Source organism: Halichoeres trimaculatus, unplaced genomic scaffold (assembly GCF_033239565.1).
Source record: "Halichoeres trimaculatus isolate MK-OKI-2021-1 unplaced genomic scaffold, fHalTri1.1 fHalTri1_scaffold_13, whole genome shotgun sequence".
NCBI lineage: Eukaryota > Metazoa > Chordata > Actinopteri > Labriformes > Labridae > Halichoeres > Halichoeres trimaculatus.
Genome location: NW_027437191.1, coordinates 2411407 through 2428058, shown reverse-complemented (window position 1 = coordinate 2428058; position 16652 = coordinate 2411407). Strand labels below are relative to the sequence as shown.

The window sequence follows — 16652 nt, the reverse complement described above, 5'->3', positions numbered from 1 at the left end:
GGGTGTGAAAAGAAATCCACAAGCCAAAAAGAAAACATTCTTGTGGCCTTGCACAGTCCTGACAACTCAAAAATATTGTAGGCAAGTCAGCCACAGAGTAAACAATGACACAATGAGATACAGCTGTCCCATTTCCTCTTATGACATCATGTACCCATCAGGTACGCACTCACTCCCTGTGGTTCCTTCCTGTTCTCTGTGCCCACTACCGGACAGACAGAGAGGAAATAGCAGAGCAGCCAGAGAGTCAGAGAGGATGTTATGGTAAAATCCAGGTTTCATGCTCCTGTTAACATCTGGGACACTAAAGACTTCAACTACAGATTTCCTGCTGACTAAACACAGACTGACAGTTGTGTCGTAGATATTTTCACCACTTAAAGTAATCGTAATCATAAACACTGTCTCACTAACTACTGAACAGGTCAGGACTACAGCCCATTTCCTGTTCAGTGACCCTTCCTAACAAGAGGGCCAGCTGTTCTCAGGAACATCACAGCGCTATCTGATTTCAATTCATGAGCTCTATATTCACTTCATTATCAGTCAGTTTTGATACTGACTGATATGCTTCAACACTCATTTGCATCAAGGATGTAAATACCCAGATCTTTCATTACAGTGATATTTAGCACGCATTGTTGTCTTGATTGTCAAAGAACAAGGCTCCGCTGCACCTCCCCTTCTTCTTCTTCGTCGCCACTATTTTCAAACAAAAGTGACATATCAGCTCGTTGGTGTTTATGAGCTCACACTTTGTTCATTCTGATAAAAAACCAAATATTCCCACACTGGGACTGTGGCAGGCGGCTTAGGAACCGTATCTTTTGTGCCATCACTCATATTAGCTTGTGTTTCCTCTTTACCCCTCAGGCATTCGCTTCAGCTCTCCCTGTGTGTACACGCAAGCAGCCCCGTCTTCGCCCCAAAGATTGCATTTTTGACAGATGCTCACTTTGCTATAAATCCGCTATAAATCCGCTATAGAACCTATGCACCCCGATGTTAGGAAAGACAGACATAGTGAGCCATCTTCTTATTCAGCCTCTTTGGTGGAAAGAGAGGAGGAAAACAAACATGCATGCACGTGTCAGTTTATTGAGGCTGGCAAACTTACCGAGGACGTTTTTATTTATTGTTCGGTTAATTGATTTATTGATTATCGTGACAGGCCTATGTGTGGCTATTTTCGTCTTTGTTGGATTAATCAGCTGGGCACACTGTCGCGCTGCTATGGCGTCACACTATTACACAGCTGATGGGGCTATCAGCATCCAGCTTCCACGCTGCCAACCAAGTAGGGCACAGTTGGCTGTGGAAACACAAACAGGATCAGGCTTTACTGATACAAAACGTACCAAACATCCATAGTGGAAACAGGGCTATTGTGAAATAATGTGTACATTGTTTGAACTAGTCTCAAAAACTGACTCCAAAATGATTTTTACCATTGATTTCTTCCTTACAGCATGTTTGTTCTGGGTGGGGTGGAACTGCAGCGAGCACAATCTGAAACTGTATGACACTGTTTCTTCATGTCCACCACAACTCAGATTCTTGCAGTGGCAGCTCTTTGAGTCTTTTAGTAATGGTAATAAAAACAGAGAGGAACTCCGGTCTTTGAACTACCAGATAACACAGTTAGGCAAAACCCCAATAATTGTGTGCATGTCCATGTGTGTGTGTAACTCTGTGTGTGTGTGAGGCATATTGCCAATGAAAGACTTGCAGGGTGGAGCTCCCATCAGCTGCAGTTGAACAGCTGGCCTCTGCAAGCTAACATGGAGTCTAGATGGAGAAAAGGTCAGGCTGCCGTCTCCATGTTTGCTCACTGCGGGCTGCACGGCTGCCCAGCAATCACTTTTTCATAAAAGGGCAGGGGATCAGGAAAAACAAAGGAATAAAATGATAGCAAAAAAGTTAAACTCTGAGGAACACTATAATTCTCATCTCAATACAATGTGTACCAGACCTTCATTAGGCATGATTTAATGTAAAACAGGAGATCATAGCCTGTCTCCTGACAGAAAACAATGTTTCTCTCTCCTCCTTTGATATTTGCAGTTTATACACAATGACCTGAGATCATTTCATTAAAAACATTTTTTGAATATTACAATGTCAAGAATATATATATATATATATATATATATATATATATATATATATATATATATATATATATATATATATATATATATATATATATATATATATATATATATATATATATATATATATATATATATATATATATATATATATATATATATATATATATATATGTGGCTGGAGGATTAAATGCAGAGCTGGAGTCAGAATACAGCGGACTTTCCCGTGGTTATTTCCCCTGTGGCTGCGGGTCATGTAGGGGTCTCTTTTTCAGCCGGATTGAGGTCACCAAACAAGAGGAAATGCTACCCCAATCCAAACATTTGTTTTCTTCTCTGGTTATGCACATTCTTGGGAAGAAAAGGGAACTCTGCAGCACCAGCTCACTGTAGCAATGAAGGTACACAGGCTAGGTAAGCAAGCCACAATGATTCTTCCTGTCAGGGCCGCGTGGAGCTACAGAGGTTGTCTCTGAGAGGCGTACAGAAGCTGCTCACTCACAACCTCAGGAGGTCTTACTGTACACTCACACCACAAGCGGTCTGAGGTGGCGGTGATCGCAAGTGGCACGTTGCATCACGAGTGTCGTGTAGCGGCTCGTTGCGTGCGGAGCAAGCGATGAGCTGAAGTTGGGAGAAGCTCAACTTTATGCAAATGAGCAGCAGCGTGAACGAGGCGTCAGCCAATTACGGGCCGATCTGTATTCCCGGGCGGAAGATTTTGAGGGGGAGAACGAGGATAAACAACGGAGGACAAACTTATTATTGCTGTGTCCGTCTTCCCGGAGCTGTATGATGTGTCTCTGTTTATCTACAGGGACATTAAAAATAGAATGATTCATGGAAAAAGATATCCGACATTGTGGCAATGCGCGGTGAGAGCGGCCAGAGCGTTGACAAGCAAATTTGACGCTGCTGGTCTGAATGTACGGTTAGGTTTCATTTTTTTGTATGCAGGAATTAACTGAGCTCTGCTGGTCGGGACAAACAGGTGGCTGTGATGATACTACCTGAATTCTTTAACTAATGATCACCTGGTAATTGTCCCAACACTGGAAAGGTGTTCCATGTGTAACAGGAGTGCTTCCACTTTGACTGTATAGCTGGGGAAAACATGTGAGTGGTGAGATTTGAAAGAAAACTACTGAGAACAGGACAAGACTTGATCTCAATCATAGCAGATTTTTATTGATGGCTGCACTACTAGGGTGTGCTACAGTCTACATGATGTCAGTGCTAAACCACTCTACAGCGAGTACGCTCATCACTTCCCAAATGATGGAAATGGACAGCCCCACACTGTATAACATCCAATAGTCTGGGTTCAGTTTTATAAACTTGAAGTCTTGAGATGAAGAAAATAAAAAAGCCCTGAAGTTTGTCCATGCTGGACATTAGCACAACATTGTAAGGTTATATACTGAAGAATAAATATGTTAAATTAAACTTTTTCAATATTTTATCATTAAACAAATTGATATTTTTTACCACATAAACACAGAAAAGTACCAAAAATTGGTACAGTTGAGTACTGGTATAGATTGCCAGGTACCAGGCATCGGTACCATATTGTTTCAAATGTGAAAGATACCCATCCCTAGGTGTGCTTGGTCTCTGCTGCCAGCCCGGAGCAGATACCTGAAGAAATGCATCTGCATCTGCTTCATATCTGGAAGTTGTGGCTCGCTCTCACCAATGTCCCTCTCCAGTTCCTCTGGCTGTGGGTGCTATGCAGGCTTCATTTACCCGAACAGCTCTGCTCTTTCTGTGACTCTGATCAACAATAACTCAGCATGCTACAGCTCCACGATGGAGTCTTCACCATCACACCCACACCTGTTTCTCATGACACCATGACAGGCAGGAACTAATGCTTACAACAAGGCAAAGGGATATAAAACACCAAATTAGACTTTACACTTACTTTGCAATTTCGTTGAACTTTGTTGCAATGACAAATAAAGTTCTATTCTAGATGTTAACAATAAAAAAAAGTGTCGTCAGTGATTGAGTCCAAGTTGAGAACTAAAAACCCCAAACAAAAACTGGACTTGGGTTCTACAACAGAGAAGTTCTTGATATAGAAAAGCAAGCAGTAAGTAAAAGTATGAAGTACAGCTTAGGGGTGTGCCATATCATACCGTCTACAGTAATACCGATGTAATTTTTTTGGATGATATAAATCTGTCATTTTGCGATATTTTCAGTGCAGAGGCGTAACGATGTATGACACTCCCTGCTGCGTACAAAACAACAAGGCATAGAGTGAAAGTAGCACAGCAGCATCAACTCACGAGGATTTAGTGCCTAAAAGAGAAGCTCCCTCTGTGATGTAGAGGTGGTTTGGCTGACCAAAGATCAGACATGCAGCAACACACATTAAATGCAAAAAGGAGAACTGTTACCGTCCAGTAACTTACTGCAGCTACTAACTATGTTTACATTTCAAGCTTGTGTAGTCGTAGTAAATGACTGGGAAAGTGGCTTTCATACTGTGTGTGAAATAAAATGCTGTTATCAGAAGCAGCAACCACACATAATCAGTTGTTTGTCTTTTTCCCCTGCACGGTGGCGCAGAGATTAGTGCTGCAGCCTCACAGCAAGAAGGTACCCGGTTGGATTCCCAGCAGTTTGCATGTTCTCCCTGTGCATGCGTGGGTTCTCCCCGGGTTCCAGCTTCCTCCCACAGTCCAAAAACATGCTCACCAGGTAACTGAACACTCAAAATTGTCCATAGGTGTGAGTGTGTGTGTGAAAGGTTGTCTGTCTGTCTGTGTCAGCCCTGTGATTGACTGGCAACCAGTCCAGGGTGTACCCCGCCTCTCGCCCAATGACAGCTGGGATAGGCTCCAGCCACCCGCCACCCTGAACAAGATAAGCAGTTCAGAAAATGAATGAATATTGAGCCTATATACCCCACCCCTGGTACAGAAGCAGATTTTCTCTTTGCAGTCCAACGGTACCATCAAAAATGACTGTGCTAGCTAGCTACACCAAATCAATATGACCCTGGTATACAGGTGCGGCCTACTGTTGGATGTACTTATTCAGCTTGTTTTTTTTGTTTTGTTTTGTTTTGTTTTGTTTTAGATTTAAGTTATTTTTGGGGGGCTTTTCCTGCCTTTAATCAGAGAGGACAGGACAGTGGATACAGATGGACACAAGGTGAGAGTGGAGAAAGATGTGCATATATCTTCCCACTTATGTTTTCTTCTCCACCCACTGATATCACGTTGATGTGGAAGTCTTTTGTGTGGGTAGTATTCATGATCTCTGCTAGAAACACTCCTGGAGTAGCTTGACAAACTATAATGTTCCACTGTCTCTGGGTAGCCAAAATGTGTTAGCATCCCTACTGATGTTATAATTTTTCATAAACACTAAATGGCCTGTGTGTACACACACTGTGCAGCTTAATCAAATTAACTGGTTATTACTACGGAGGTTGGAGGATCATGAAGCAAATCCCCATGGAGCTTTGCACAGAAGCAAGCAACAACTTGGTGCTGTGATGGCGTGGATACTGCATGTTGTGTCTGAGTGAGCTCAGTCAGAGAGTTTGTAGTGTCAACACAGGGAAATGTCGGAATTAAGTCATAATGCCCAAAACAGAGCACCTCTCCTTAGGCCTGTCAAAATAACAAATTTTGCTAGATGATAATTTTCCAAAATATTATTGCCGATAAACAATATTATTGTCAATGTTATTTAGATTTTTTTTTCCATTTTTTCATTGATGTAATAATGATAAATGGGATAATGAAGTAAGTACACCATATCAAAAGCAAGACACTTTAATTTCTTAAGAGTATTTAACTGTAGTTAAAAGGTCAGGATCTTTTAAATTAATTAAATTACACAAAAAATATGATAAATTTAACAAATAAGAAAGAGAGAAAAAATACAATGAAAATGAAATGGACTCTCTTTTAGAAAAAAATACATATCAATGAAAATAATTAACACTAATCAATAACAATAAAACAAAGACCCTGTCTCTAAAGAAAAAACGAAACTCCAAAATAAAAAAACAACAATAAAAACTATAGCCTAAATAAAAGGGAGTTTATACAGTTCCTGAATTGTTTGTAACATGTATTTTTTCCCAGTCAATCCGTACTGTCTGTCAAACATTTTGAACATTTCTGGCTTTCAACCGTATTGAAGGGCTGCATTTCTTTGGCAATGTAGCCGTCTTTGAGCGCCCACCATTTGGCGCTTTTATTTCTATTTACTTTGCAGACCAAAAGCCTCAGTAAGAGCGGATTGTCAAAGAACAAGGCTCCGCTGCACCTCCCCTTCTTCTTCTTCCTCGCCACTTTTTTCAAACAAATGCAACATATCAGCTCGTTGGTGTTCATGAGCTCACACTTTGTTCATTCTGATAAAAAACAAAATATTCCCACACTGGGACTGTGGCAGGCAGCTTAGGAACCGTAGCCATCACTCATATTAGCGTGTGTTTCCTCCTTACCACTCAGGACGCTCGCTTCAGCTCTATCCGTGTGTTCGCGCGAGCAGCCCCGTCTTCACCCCAAAGATCGCATTTTTGACAGACGCTCACTCCGCTATAAATCTGCTATAGAACCCATGCACCCCGATGTTAGGAAAGACAGACGTAGTGAGCCATCTTCTCATTCAGCCTCTTTGGTCAAAAGAGACGAGGAAAACAAACGTGCATGCACGTGTCAGTTTATCGAGGCTGGCAAACTTACCGAGGATGTTTTTATTTATCGTTGGGTTAATTGCTTTATTGATTATCGTGACAGGCCTACCTCTCCCGTATGTCTAGCTACATGTTACAGATCTGCTGGGTCTGAATGTGATGTGTGTAAAACTAATGTGAAACAGGGACCTTCACATCAGCAAAACTTATCACTAATCTTACTTCATGCTTTATTTTTCCAGACAAGGTATAGAAGAATTGTGGCTTGTGGAATGAACCAATTTAACAGCCACAAATAAAACTGACCACCATTTGAGTGATTTAACTACCATCCTGTTTGACACTGCCACTCTATAACTCACTGGTAGGCCAATAACTCTGCAACTCTTTAAAACTGCAGCTTAAAAAAAGAGCAATACACAAAGGATGTAAGTAAATACTCTGAATTGCATATGTTTTTGATATAGTTTGCTTTCTGTATTATTAATGTGCTCTGATGCAGGGCAAAGATTTGCTCCTGCTGCTGCCTCAAACTGCTGCAGCACTTCTTTATTTAGGCCTTTAGAAGACAAGCAGGCCAGCCAGGCATGCTCCAGCAGCTAGCTAGGCCTCTGCACCAGATAAAAAAGGTGAGTTGTTCACATTCCTGCTCCATGCACCCCCTTTTTCACAAACACGCACATACACGGTCCTTCTGCACAAGTGAGTTTTGTGATGGTGTGTGTGTGTGTGTGTGTGTGTGTGTGTGTGTGTGTGTGTGTGTGTGTGTGTGTGTGTGTGTGTGTGTGTGGTCCTGCCTCCAGTGTGATGTGTTTTTTCTAGCCTTGCTCTGCAGAAAGAGAATGGAATAGTTATAACAGAGTTAGCTTTTCACTTCAAACTCTCTATTCCTGATCACTGATCCAATCAAACCCTGAGTGAAACATTAAGGGATTTCAGCTCAGACCTTCCCACTGCAATGACAACTATTGTTTATAACAATGTATTCCTGATAAGAGCGAAGAGAGCTCGCAAGATATCAACAAGCTTTTACCAACACGCCCATACAAAGGAAAACAAACTGGCATGCGAGGTAGTTGTGAAAACTAAGCTGAGACCAAGAGCAGCGCCATGACAGGACAACATCTATTCACTCTGAGTACATTTCCATGAGACAAAACAATAGCCTAATGGATCCTTTTACATCTTTAAGAGCTCATTCCTGGATTCAAATAAAAACTCTGAGTGGACCTGTTGAAGATCTTCTTTAGTCCCTTTTACACAACTCCTGTAGGTCATGAGATACGTCTCCTGTTTGATGTATGTTCCTGTATTGATTATTTTCCAAAACAAATAAAACATTTGACAACACAGGGATAAAATGTTCTTACTTCAGAGTTTTAAGGGAATGTTTGAGTGAGGAGAGCTGGCCAACTGATCCCCACTACTACTATAAAAGGAATGTAAGGAGCAGGGAGGGCCACTGCACCACCAAAATTACAAGCCTCATTATCTGACCAAAAAAGACAGGGAGGCTGGATGCATTAAAATCAAGCTGCTTACCCCAGTCCAGGAACTCCAGGATGTTTTTCTCTCTTCTGAGCGGGGAGTTGTTGCACTCATCGTACAGGCACACCAGGATATCCAGCAGCGTTTCCACACTCAGACACTGGCCGTTAGACTGAGCTGGCCCATCCAGGATCAGCTTCTCCAGCTTCTTCAAACGTACCTCTCCCGACATGGTTATTCCAGCTTATTTGGTGTTTGAAGTAATGGTAGTAGAGAAGGTGGGCCGAGGAATGACCAAACACCTCCTCTGTCTCGTAGCTGGCGCAGAGGGGCCTAGAAAGAAGTTCTCTAACGTTGGATACGTCTCCAATATTGTACGACCTCAAGTTTAAGGCAAACTGAAGCTAATTCCGTGTTAAAATCAAGCTGTTCATGTTTCTTCTATTTTGATGGCCTTCCCTCAAAAGGTGGATAGCACTGCCCCATTTTATAAAAAGCTATCCCTGCGGGGCATAGACGGAATGAAGTAACGTTAGTCACAATTACAGACCCGAGCTGCCCCGGGCCGGCTGATGATAATGATGGAATTCCAATGGTAGCTGGCAGTTTCTCTAGGTTTAAGATGGAAACCAAATCGAGTCAGTGATGGTTCAAAAATTACCCCTGAGTTGTTCTGGCAGAAATCTGAGATTCTCCATTCTTGCAGCAACCCAAAAAATGCAAGGCAGATCTGCAATGCTACAAAGCCCCAGTGCCCCTCCTCTGCTCCAGGAATGAAGGGCGACACAGGCTTAGTTAGCAGCCTGCTAGCCTAGCCGCTCAGCTAGACAGCGAGCTAACCTAAACGTTACTTTTCGTCGCTTCTCCAAGCCATCACTTGTCCCCTTTCCCACGAGTTGACAAATAATAGTGACCGTGTTACATGAGCCTAACTAGTCCTTTCCCCCTCTTGGTGGAGTGGATAATTTTCTTCCAAGTGGAAAATATTCCCTTGTTTTCTGAACTCACTGCAGGCAGATATATTCTTTAAATCCCATTATTCGTCCAAATGTGTCTTTAGTTTCTTCAGCTTAAAACGACGGTTAGTTCGAGACTTCCAGATAAGTTAGTCGACAACTACGGGTCCGTTTTGAAGGTTACGGAGCGGCTTGTCTCGCGTCAGTTGAAAAACTGTAGTCCTGTCTTGCTTATTCCAAATACGGGACACAACCTAAATTCCCCCTGTCCTTCCCTCTGTTGTGCCTGCCCCGCCGGTCGGTCGCTTCTTGCAGTCTTTGCACAGTCAAGCTACCAGCAGCCTGCTGCCAGAGATCCTCCACAGGAGAGACACCCGAAGAGACCGCTCTGTCCCTAACGGCGCGCTGGATTATGGGAAGTAGGACTCTGCGTAAAACATGGATGGGATAAAAATGGACGGCTGCGCGGCTTTCACCCACCTGAAACCACATAAAATGGTCACTTAAAATAACTAGCCTGTTCTCAAAGAATGGAGGATGTCTCAGTTTATCTCTTTACTTCTGGAGCCACTCATGCCTGCACCTTCCACAAAAAAAAAGTTGACGTTCACCGATTTAAGCGCATGCGCTGAACTCTTAATCCCTCAGCCGGCCATCTTTGTTGTGCCACATCCCGGTTCGGTCTGTAACCTTCCTCTGAGCGACCCATCTCAACACAATATACCGTCTCTGATTGGTGCTGCAGGCAAAGTCCCAGATCATCATCATGGCGCCCGTCACAGCATCTGCTGTGCGGAAGGGGTGGGGGTTTGGTGGTGGGGGCTGTCAATATTGTGAATGGAAACTGCGGGCTGTCTGTCAGTCTGCTGGTGACGTGGTGCAGAGGGGACACATGTCCTCCAATTGGAATTGGCATTCCCTGCTGGTACTGGAACTGCCTGCAAAACTCCCAGACATAATGTGCATGCACTAATGAGCTATGCACTCTTGGTGTTAGCTGCAGGCTTATGTATGAATGGGTTGCATTAATGCGAAGCTCAGACTCAAAAATCATTCCAAGTAAGTATAGGACAGGTATGTCCAAAGTCAGGCCTGGGGGCCAACTAAGGTCCATTTTCGTACAGCTCCCAGCTTTCATCCCACCGTCTATTAAATATATCACTGACATGAATCATGCTCTAAATGATGTGTTTGTTTACATTTCCTGTCAAGTGCATGAACACTCCAAAGTCTATCCAGTTACATCTCACTAAACTACATTCAGACTGTTCATATGGCCAACACTGTATGTACTGCAGAAACTCCAGAGCGATTACATTTGATGTGCTTAAATGAATGTATTTATTATGATATGAACTTGTCAAAATTATGGAATGATTCAGAAGAGGCAGAAAAATGCAGGACAAAAATAATTAGGGTTAAAATGTTATTTACAGGTATAAAAAAACTGATGATAATATCCTTCTCCTTATCCAGACATCACTACACGAAACAGCTTGCAAATAGAGCGTTCACAGGTTACTTTCACAATTTATAAATGCATCAGCAAGAGCCACTGGTCTTTTCCTAGGAAATTAACCCCTTACTGCCTCAATTAATTTACACATTTGTTTAAAAAACTGTTATTGTGTTTTGGCATTTCTATATATTCTCAATTGTGTGGGACTGTAAATATGAATGAAGCACACACAACGGTTATAACCAAGTTATATAATGTCTAGAGCTGTAATAAGTTTATCCACTAAGCAATATATTTTAGGACATAGTGCATTTGATACAATCCTTGGCATATGTAGAATATGACTCAATGGGCATTAGTGCATCAAGACCTGACAGGGTCTGTCGCAAACTGGCGACAGCAGGCATTGAGGGGTTAAATGTGGTCCTCTTTGAAAAAAGTTTATATGAACCTGTATTAGGATAAACTGGCTACAGAGAGAAATAGATATGATATCAACCTGACCATTGTTGCCGGGGTCAACGAGCACTGAGCAATGGAAATGTATTGAACAGACACTTTTTTGTTTTGTTTCCTAGCTGGTATGCTGGCTAAGACATGACCAGTGTCAAGGCTGAGACATAAACAGTCACATTTGTCCAATCCCCTGCAAATTACAGCTTGTTCCCCCATTTCCTTGTTTATTTTATACAAAACAGCTGAATGAAATGTTACTTCTTAAATTAAGCACTGGAATCATAAAGACTTTTTTTAGTTTCATCATTTAACAGGTACAGTTTCACTCCTGGAGGGGCTCCACTCACTGTTTGTGACTCTGATTTATCATCTCTTGTTTGAAATTGGCCCATCTTTTTTGCAGTGTGTGGTACTTATCGCTGCTCAAAGTACAACTATAGATGATTAACAGAGGTTAAATAAAGAAGCTGTTTATGTATCTGTTTGCGACACACTAATAAATTAAAACACAGACTACTCGCTTCTATTTCCAGAAATTTTGATTTTTCATGTATGTCAGAGACAAAAAAGGCACAGAGGAGCTGTGTGAGAGAACAAAGAAAACTCTGAGATTAATTAAACTCATTTTGATGGTGAACACGTGTAAATTGAAGCTTTTGCAGGCATGACTCTGCATCAGAAACAGACAACAGGGAAATGTTGCGCAATGTTTGACCATGGTGAATTGATTGATTGTCTCAGTTTTACACAACTGTTCTGCGTGAAAGTACATGAGAAGCAGTGTGTAAGTACACAAAATGTGTCTAGAGGCTGAATCTGTTGCATCTTACCACATCTTAGTTCAGGTAACATTCTCACTTTCAATGAGTGTCACATTTACAGTTTCTTCTGAATTGTTTTTAAAAAGATCAGCTGTTATTCTCAGATGGATGGGGGGCAGTTTTCATTGTGCACTCACATCTTGTTTGTAGTTGTTAATCACTGTGGGTGGGTTCAACAGTTAAGTACATGTATCATCAAAGAGCTTATCAGCATCTTGAAAGTATAAGTCTTGGTGTGTTGACTCCTTTGAGGGATCGTACAAAACTATTGGGAATCGTTCTATGAATGCAGAAAAGAGCAGCTGAGGTGTTGATTAAAGCAAACTTAAACAAAACATCAGACTGACATATAATTGTGACTTCATAAGCTGAGTTGTGCTATTCAGTTTTTGAAACTGCTTTTGGTGAGATTACAGCGCCATCTGCTGCAAAAGAGTGTCCTTGCAGCAGTGAAACTTGATAGGAACACCGGGCTTTGTGTTTTTATTTATTTATTTTTTTTGTGTTTGTATTTTATCTTAAATGTATGTGGTGGACACATTTCAGACACCGGGACGGTATTTATTCAGTCGTGAAAGGCGTTTTCTTCAATAACCGAAACAGCCTGGTTAGATTTATCAATAAATGTAGAGTCTCCACTCCAGTCGATTAAATAGAATTATAATGAAAATATTTATTGTTTGTCCTATCTAATCATGTCTGATCCCATTTGATGAAGTCCACGCCCCAGTCTCAGCTCTGATTGAGCCCTCAGCGGCTGTGTGAAATGCAATTAGACTGCCCTGTACTTGGTCTAGATGCGGAGGCCATCGAGCAATAATCGTGTTGTCCCTGCACAGGTCTAGCGCTTTCCCCTCTGACAGACTGATCAATGATTATTGGCAGCCAGCTGCACGGACTGATCCAGACTCGGGGTGAACACCGCGTCTGCGGCCGCACGCAGCCATTGTATGGGCCATTAAGGTGCAAAGTAGAGCGGTACATGTCTCCAAATATTTGATGTTGAGATAAAGCGGCCAGTTGTAGATCAGGAAGCCGGTGACAATGGAGCCATGTGCATAATGAGGAATTTGCGCTGACTACCAACACTAGTCAAATGTTGACCTTTAGAAACAGCCCGCAGCGCCGCCGTGCTCTAGCGGAGACTCCAAACATGAAGCTGATCCATCCTGGATCACGTGCAAACATCATGAACACCAACAGCAGCCGACGTCTCCTTCTGGAGCCGTTCCGGAGACCGGTTCCGCACTGCTGAGGGGATTCCATGTTGCACAAATGGAAGGGAATGGCCTATAAATTGGACTGCTTTTGAATGCTAATGCGAGGATGTTAATTAACACCTGGGTTGTTGATTGTGGGAGCTTGTTGTCCTTTGATTGAAAAGAAATGGCACCTAGTAGCATCAGATTTAGCTTTGAACTAGGAAACTCGTCTTTGAGTGGCATGGGAAGGAAGAAAGACTGAGAAATGTCACACAAAGGGAATCTTAATTTCCCGAATTAGGGGTTGTAATGTGAGGCAGGGGAGAGGAGGTCTCTCTATCATGGACCCTGGAGTACAGAGACTTGGCCTCTGACTGGACTGGACTACTCTGAATTTACATCAAGTAGACCAGTTTGATGATCAGCAGTGGGCTTTGAAGCTGTCAGTGTACCTTTGCTCCAAAATCTTTCAACAAAATCTGGTCGAAAGGCTGCTTTTGTTTCTGTTTTTTAAAAATCTGAATCAGTCTCTGCTCACAGTGTGGAGGACGTCTGTCTTCTGTCGTTGCATCATGTATTCTGGTTCAGTTTCAGCAGATTGTGATTTGTTTGCTAAAATGTTTTCAATTAATGGTTTTAAATGAATGCCTTAAATCAGCCACACCTTTTTCACATTCAAACACGTTTGCATGACACAAAGTCAATACATGCTTATTTCAGTCAAATGAAACGTTGACCTATATTTTAACAAAACAAATGTAAAAAAAAAAAAAAGCAAACCTGATATTATCAACTGTCTTTCCCCCAATATTCTCTTTGCTCTCATGCAGTGTTTGATGAACTCTGTTGGGATTCGTCCCAGCCAAGGAAATGAGCCTCCTGAGATGGTACCATCTCTGGGGGGTCCAGCACTGATAATAATTTGTCTTGTTTGTACGCCATAGCTGGAGTGAGTGGGGTCTGGCAGTCATCTGTCATTTGCTCTTCCTGTGTGCTCCTTGAGTCTGTCTGACATCTCTAAGCAAACACAGGCCAATACACAACCAGAGGCAGGGCCCTCTGGGCAGCCACAGTGAGAGCTGCCCTCTTCTTATGTTTGTGTGACAAAAAAGGCAGGGCAAATCCTCGCAATGGAATCAGATAATCACCAACCTGTGAAGAGCCTGCCCCAATCCACATCCACGCGGCCCCATGGCCTCTGGATTAACTGTCTGTTTGGCTAATAATTTTAATCTGCTGAAGAGGGCCCAGAATGGGTGACAGGGCTTGGAATAAACATCTAATCCTCTTCTCCCCCTCCTCCTTCTTCAGAGCTCCAGAACAGTTCTCCCTGGACCTTGTTTTACACGTGTGCCCACAATGAAAGGACCCAGCTGTTTTTTTGGCCTTGATCTGATCCACCTTCTGCTGGACAAAATCTGCTGCCCAGACAGAAATTAGACTGCTGTGTGACAGACTGCTGCCAGACTGTCCTGGCTTGACATTGTCCGGTGGAATGTACACAGCAGAGCATGGGATGTGTATAGACAAGGGTTTCTCTGAGGAGAGGGCACTGCAGGTTCACAGGGTCAAGAGATGTCTGTCTGGGACGCATGTGGAGCAGCAGAGGATACCCTTCAGAGCAGACAGGGGGACAAACTTTCAATTCAGGAGGAATAAAAGAGGAATGAAACTATTTGCTCTATAAAAAAGGAACAAGTTAAAAAGTTTATGGAAGAAAGCAAAGGGTGGAAAAAGATGTCTGTAATATTACACACCAAACCAGCAGAGCCTCAACACCATTCATTTTCAAGACGTCTAAACAACTGATACACATGGAGGATGTTGCTCAAAATCATTTGTACTGTGCTGAAGATCTTCAAAAAAGACATTCACAGTCAAACCTGGTTAGAATTTCTTTTGCAATGTTTTTTCCCCTGTCTTTTACAGAAATAAACAGTCCTTGGCTCAGCTTTCCAACCTTCACACAATGAATTAGAGCTGCAGGGACATGAGGATACCTCTGATGGATTCTTGACAAATTTATATCAACTTACAACAAAGTTAGAATCAATTGAATTCTACAATCAGGACGAATTGATGTGAAATTATTCATAAACACATTAAAGGGCACTTTCTTAGTTTTTTAGTGACTTAGTTTCACTCATGAAACACACAGACTGGCCACCAACACCAAGCACAGCTTTAATGATGGGATGGTAAAATTACACCACAAGTCGGATGGCACTCGAGTCTAATTGTTGCTGTTTGAAGTATGGCCACTTAGAAATCCTGTTTAGGATGGTCTGTTGTATGGTCACACCTTTGTTCTGATAAGGCTCCCTGCCCCCATTGACAAAGTGCGAACGACTGGGAGGGCTGCAACAATATAAGGGCCGGAGGAGTGTCAGAGGGGCACAGTCTATCTCTGGGTCGCTTGTGCTACTGTGCTGCTGTTTGTCACACTGGACATTCCATCATGGATTTCATCCGCGCTTGTCTTCTTTGCGCCGCGCTCATGGGGCTCGTCGAGGCTTTTACGCAACAGGATATGAAGGACGCACTGCTGCAAAAGCTTGGGCTGGATGAAGTTCCTAAAATCCATAAGAGGGATTTGGAGAATCTAGAAATTCCGGCGCATATCAGAAACAAGTATCTGTCTATGCTTAAGATGCACCACAGCAGGAGACGCAGATCTCTGCCAAGCTTGGCAGGCATCCTGAGGGGGATCTCTGGAAATGCAGGTATGCAGACTTCATGTTTATGAAAAAACAAAGCAATATATCAAAAAGTTATGCAGATGAAAACTGTATAAAGACAGATAGCAATTAAAGTTTAACGCTAATACAGTGCGTAATTGGGACATTGGTGCGCAAACAACTTCTTTACGCACGAAACTGCTTCTGAAAACTGTAAATACTAGTCTCTCTATAGAGAAATGATCGCCAATAACGCCTGCATCCTCTGTGGCACAGATATCTCCGGGGAGTATGTGTATTCTGACACAACAAGACATCGCATGGTGTTCGACATGGAGGCGAGAATACCGGATAACAGCGAAGTGACCATGGCGGAGCTGAAGCTCTACCAGCGGGCTTCTTTCCACAAACGCTTTGCCATGGAGAGAAAAAATCACAGGCCTGTGAACAACGCCCGCGTTAGCATCTACTGGGTGGAGGTCCAACCAAATGGATCCAACCGGACATCACTGGTAGATTCACGGTAAGGAGTCATTTCACAAAGCCATCAGGGGCCAACATCATCAAGGCGTCAGTTAGTTAGCTTAATGGGCCCCCAGCAATTAAATTAAAGTGTTCTCCAGGATATATCCGTTTCATCTCCCTTTAATTAATCACCCTGATCGCTCACAGGTTGATACCCATTCACGAGACTGGCTGGAAGAGCTTTGATGTGACGCAGGCTGTGCACTATTGGTCCAAGAGCCAGCAGAGAACACCTATGCACCTGGAGGTGTGGATCGAGGGCGAGAGACCTGGCAGCTACGCGGCAGAGA

At 42.7% G+C, this 16652-nt stretch overlaps 2 protein-coding genes across 8 annotated transcripts in view; one reads left to right on the top strand and one right to left on the bottom strand.

Annotated features, from left to right (window-relative positions):
- Nucleotides 1-9572, bottom strand: part of cdc42bpab (CDC42 binding protein kinase alpha (DMPK-like) b) — a 108101-nt gene extending 98529 nt beyond the window's left edge. For 5 of the 7 annotated variants that reach the window (XM_074684847.1, XM_074684846.1, XM_074684850.1 and 2 more), the window contains exon 1: nucleotides 8320-9571. In XM_074684847.1, coding sequence (XP_074540948.1) covers nucleotides 8320-8497 — 178 coding nt within the window. In that variant the 5' untranslated portion in view covers nucleotides 8498-9571. Of the gene's footprint in view, nucleotides 1-8319 lie in introns of all 7 variants that reach the window. The other 2 variants (XM_074684844.1, XM_074684845.1) reach the window with 1 other exon arrangement.
- A 6045-nt stretch (nucleotides 9573-15617) lies between these two features.
- lft1 (lefty1) overlaps nucleotides 15618-16652 on the top strand; it is a 1890-nt gene continuing 855 nt past the window's right edge. The window contains exons 1-3 of the mRNA XM_074685769.1: nucleotides 15618-15882; nucleotides 16114-16360; nucleotides 16510-16652. The exon at nucleotides 16510-16652 is cut by the window's right edge and continues 97 nt beyond it. Of these exons, the coding sequence (XP_074541870.1) occupies nucleotides 15618-15882; nucleotides 16114-16360; nucleotides 16510-16652 (655 nt within the window). The remainder of the gene's footprint in view (nucleotides 15883-16113; nucleotides 16361-16509) is intronic.